Source organism: Hydra vulgaris, chromosome 12 (genome assembly GCF_038396675.1).
Source record: "Hydra vulgaris chromosome 12, alternate assembly HydraT2T_AEP".
Lineage (NCBI taxonomy): Eukaryota > Metazoa > Cnidaria > Hydrozoa > Anthoathecata > Hydridae > Hydra > Hydra vulgaris.
The window spans coordinates 41,997,501-42,002,500 of NC_088931.1; the positions used below are offsets into that span (position 1 = coordinate 41,997,501).

The window sequence follows — 5,000 nt, forward strand, 5'->3', positions numbered from 1 at the left end:
ATGAATATATATATATATATATGCATACATATACATATATATGAATATATATATATATATATATGTATATATTCATATATATGAGTATATATTTATATATATATATATATATATGTATATATATATATATATATATATATATATATATATATATATATGTATATATATATATATATGTATATATATATATATATATATGTATATATATATATATATATATATATATATATATATATATATATATATATATATATATATATATATATATATATATATATATATGTATATTGGAAGAATGGAGATTATTCATAGACTCATCTAAGCTAAGCTTGAAAGCTGTATTACTGCACAATGGAGACCGTCTTCCTTCTGTTACTATTAGCCATGCAGTTCACATGAAATAGACTTGAATAAACATGAAAGTTCTCCTCACCTCAAATAATTACAATGAACACAAATGAAAAATTTGTGGTGACCTAAAAGTCATTGCTATACTTTTAGAAATGCAATTAGGGTATGCTAAATACTGCTGCTTTTTGTGTATGTGGACAGTAGAGACAGAAGTTCACATTATATAAAAGAAGACTGGCCTGCAAGAAATCTCAACATAGATGAAAAAAATGTTATTACTAAATCACTTGTGGATCCAAAAGATGTTCTTCTTCAAACATTACATATTAAGTTGAGTTTAATGAAAAATTTTGTCTAAGGTATGAACAAAGAAGGACAGGCTTTTTGGTATTTAAGAAACAATTTTTCAAAAATAAGTGATGCAAAAGTTAAAGAGAGTATTTTTGTTGGGCCACATATACTTTAACTTATGAAGGATCCTGCATTTGACAAATTTTTGAAGGGGCAAGAAATAGAAACTTGGGAAGCTGGTAAGGGAGTGATTTGTGGATTTTTAGGCAACAACGAGATGATAACTACATTCAATTAGTAACAGTACTTTTGCAAAAATACCATCAACTTCAACAAGATTCATTTCCTCCACTCACACCAATACTTCATCCCCCCCCCCCCCCCTTATTGTGGAGCAGCTTGTGATGAACATGGGAAAAGGTTTCACCAAGTTATTTCTTTAATGGAACAAAGATATCAGGGTTGTTGGAATGAGGCTATGCTTGCAGATTACTGATGGTTTGTGTGTAGGGATGCTCCAGAACTAGTCTACAAAAAGAAAGCAAAAAAATCACGATTTCGTGACGATACCCCATAATCATCTTTATACCTATTAGCTTGATGGTCATGATTTCTTTCTTAAAAACTGTAAGAATACATCTGTATGACTATATACATACTGTAAGAATACATTATAAAAAAAACCAAATGTACTTTAAATATTAATACAATATGTAAATTATATGTCATATTGCTCTGTTACAAATTAACTGAAATAAAAATTTATTGCTATATCTATATTTATATTGCTTGTTATTGCTATTTCTATATCTCAGAAACTAGAGCTAATAAAAAATTTTCATTGTCATTTTCTTTTTCTCAGCCCAAAATAAGTACAATTTTAATAAAATTGCTAAATATACAAAAAAAAAAAAAAATTTTTGTTGCCCAGTGTTATTTACTAGAAACAACAAAAAATAATCAATTCTAATTTAAAGCATCAACTGCTTCTTTTTACGATTGCATGGTTTTTTTTACTAGTATATATATATATATATAAATATATATATATATATATATATAATATATATATATATATATATATATATATATATATATATATTTGTGTGTGTGTGTGTGTGTGTGTGTGTGTGTGTATGTGTGTTAGATACCCAAGAGGCAAATATATATATATATATATATATATATATATATATATATTTGTGTGTGTGTTAGATACCCTAGAGGCAAACATATATGTATATATATATATATATATATATATATATATATATATATATATATATATATATATATATATATATATATATATATATATTTGCCTCTAGGGTACCTAAGGAAAATGCAAAAAAAATTAATCCAATAATTTAATGTCTGGAGCTAGCGCATTGTACTTGAATACTTAAATAACTATACACTTTTTACTGTTTTATTCCAATTAATGGAATAAAATAAAATAAGTTATCTAACAAGTTGCTTTGGACTATTTAAGGTTGACAGTGTTTAAATGATAAATAAATGATAAAAAAATTATAAATAAAAATCATTTATTAGTAAAAAATATTTTTCTGCTCGGTTAAACTTGCAGAAAGGTGCATATATAAAAAATAGTACTAAAATTTTATGTCTGGTTCTTGCGCATCGCAATTAAATGTTTGAAAATGAATAAAAATGTAATAGTTTTCTTCCTTTTTTATTATTATTCAAAATCATCAGTATTCAAGCAAGAAATAAAAAAATGCTAGAATTAAGATTTTTAACTGAAACTGAATGGCAGCTCTAACTAGTGTTTGCCGTTGATTATGACACAGAGCAACAAGAGCCATTGTCCTAGTTGTTTTGCAAGATTTTGGTATTGTGACCAAATATAATAACGAAAATAAAGTATAATTACAAAAATGATTGCAATTCACACTTTTAAATAGAGAACAAGACAAGAGAGAAGAAAAAATGTAAATAACCATTCGCACCTTTGAATGCAGAGCAAGAACAAGTACAACCACCTTCAATTATTATATTTTGATGAGTAGAAGGATAAAATCTGTTTTCTGTTGTAAAACTTAATTCAACAGGGTTTCATAGAACTATGAATGAGTCACTTTTTTTAATTTTAAAACAACCCAGCTCTGTGTAAGTTAGTCGTGTTTTGATTTTTTCTGCTGAAAATATTACAAGTAGCTTTATATTATAAATAAATTAAACTAAGTTTTGATTTTGTAAACTGGGCTTAATTGCATCTGATGGTGTGCTACTAAACACATGTTAGATAATTTGAGTTTTTTCCACAGTTAAAAAAATTATAGCATCATTAGAGGTTTTGCGCCTATGGAGAAGCAACTAGAAAAAATCTGTGATGTAACACACAACATATTAAAAGTGAGAAATAACAAGACTTAAAACCTTTCTGTGTTGTTTGTGAGACAAGACCACACAATTTTAAGTAAAGATCAGCAATTCTTGTTTAGTAATTAAGCTGTTAAATAAAGCAGCTGGTTGGAAGATGTATCTGTTAATGAAACTGGCAGACTTTTACACTCAAAGTGTTTAAGAACTAAAAGTACTAAACTGTATTTGAGCATTGAAAATCCAACAGAGGTTTTCAAAAGAGAAACCAATATTATAAGTTCTTATATATGAGAAGAGGAATGAAATTGCTAAACCAAATAATTCATTTTTTTGTAAAAAATGACCAAGCTAAATATTTGCATTGTTTTTAGAAACTAACATCCTTATAATTGTTAGTTACATTAGAAGAACGTATTAATGTATGGTCATACTAAAGTAAAGTCTTCATTTAAAATTAAATTTTCAAAGTCAAATTTTCATAAAAAAGTTTATTTATAATAAAGATTTATTATCTGGCTATGCACAAGCTGTGCAAGTCCTTCTATTTTGTATCCTTGTATGATTCTATATAATTAAAAGTAAATGCTTTACAAATGAACTATAACATGTACTTGAAGTGGTAAAATTTCTGCAGGATGTTTTGCTGAAATTAAAAATTAACCAATAATTGATAGAAATACTCTTTTTGCCTATTCGGAAAACTTCATACAAGAGAACTAGGTTTATAATAGTTATAGAAACAGGAAGGTTACCTTAATAAAGAAAGTTAATAATAAATAAAATATTTTTGTTGCTACCAACTACATCAAGGTTATGCCTTGAAAAAAATTATGCTTCTGGCAAAACTTTATCTGTCTTGGATATAGAGATTTGGTCAAATGTCTAAGCAGGTTACACAGCAACTGAGTGTAACTTTTAAAACATTCTGTCATACCAACAGTAGAACAATAAATGAAACTTGTAACAGCTATCCTCTGTAACAGAGACAGTTGCATCACTAATTCTAGAGATGGCATTATAAGAAAAATCAATAGAAAGAACAAAGTATAAAGTATAACTTTAAAAACTGCAGTTTAAAACAGTCAGATAAATAGTTTTAAACTAAAAATGGTTATTAATTTTATTTATTTATCATTCGAATACATTGTTCTACTTAAATAGATTCTAGCTACTTAATATAGAATTTATTTTATTTTTTTAATTTATTAGAAAAATGATAAAAAGTGTAAATTTACTCAAATATTCAAGTGTGATGCACCAGCTCCAGATGTAAAGTATTGGAATTTTTTGCATATGTGTGTGTTGTGTTAATATTAATATGATTAGTTATTATGCCTATTTAATTAGTTAATTAGAAAAGTTATGCCATTTATTGTAAAAAATTTTATGTTGTTGTTTTAGCCTAAAAATAGTGGCACTCAAATGAACATTTTTGATGGTGCTCATCCAGTCAACTGTAATGCTACTGCACAAGTTGGTGTAGCTATAGAACCTTTAAATGAGGTTTTGCAGAAGACTCCAACAAATACAGATATTTCTACACTAAGTTCATTTGTTGAATTCACACAAAAAATGATGGTCAATGCTTTTAATTATTGTTGTTCTTTTGCTGTGCAACAAAGTCAAATTTCGACAAACGAAATGTTCATTCCAATTAGCTCTTTACAGAAATGGTATGAGATGTTTCAAAGAAAGTTAGAGATGGATCCAAACTTTTGGAAAAGTTTGTAAAGTGTTATTGAATTAGTCTATGAAAAACTGAAAAGTTTCTTTCAATGTGAAATTGATGAACATTTTGGAGAAGCAGTAACAAAAGAGTTTTATTAGATTTTTTAATTTTTTTCATGAAATAGAAAATATTATCTTTTATAGAAAGTGTTTTTCTTTTCAATGTTTGTAAATAAATTTATGCTATCTTAAAGTGAATTATATTTCTTAGAATATCTTTTTATTAAATTTGGTCAGACTTTTTTCCATAACAACTATCCTTTATAGGTAGATTATAACTACCC

The 5,000-nt window shown here is 26.3% G+C and overlaps 1 protein-coding gene across 1 annotated transcript in view; it reads left to right on the forward strand.

Moving 5' to 3' along the window:
* LOC100210672 (protein Hikeshi) overlaps positions 1-4,863 on the forward strand; it is a 27,888-nt gene extending 23,025 nt beyond the window's left edge. The window contains exon 4 of the mRNA XM_065813305.1: positions 4,390-4,863. Within this exon, the coding sequence (XP_065669377.1) occupies positions 4,390-4,719 (330 nt within the window). The 3' untranslated portion in view covers positions 4,720-4,863. The remainder of the gene's footprint in view (positions 1-4,389) is intronic.
* The last annotated feature ends 137 nt before the right edge of the window (positions 4,864-5,000 follow it).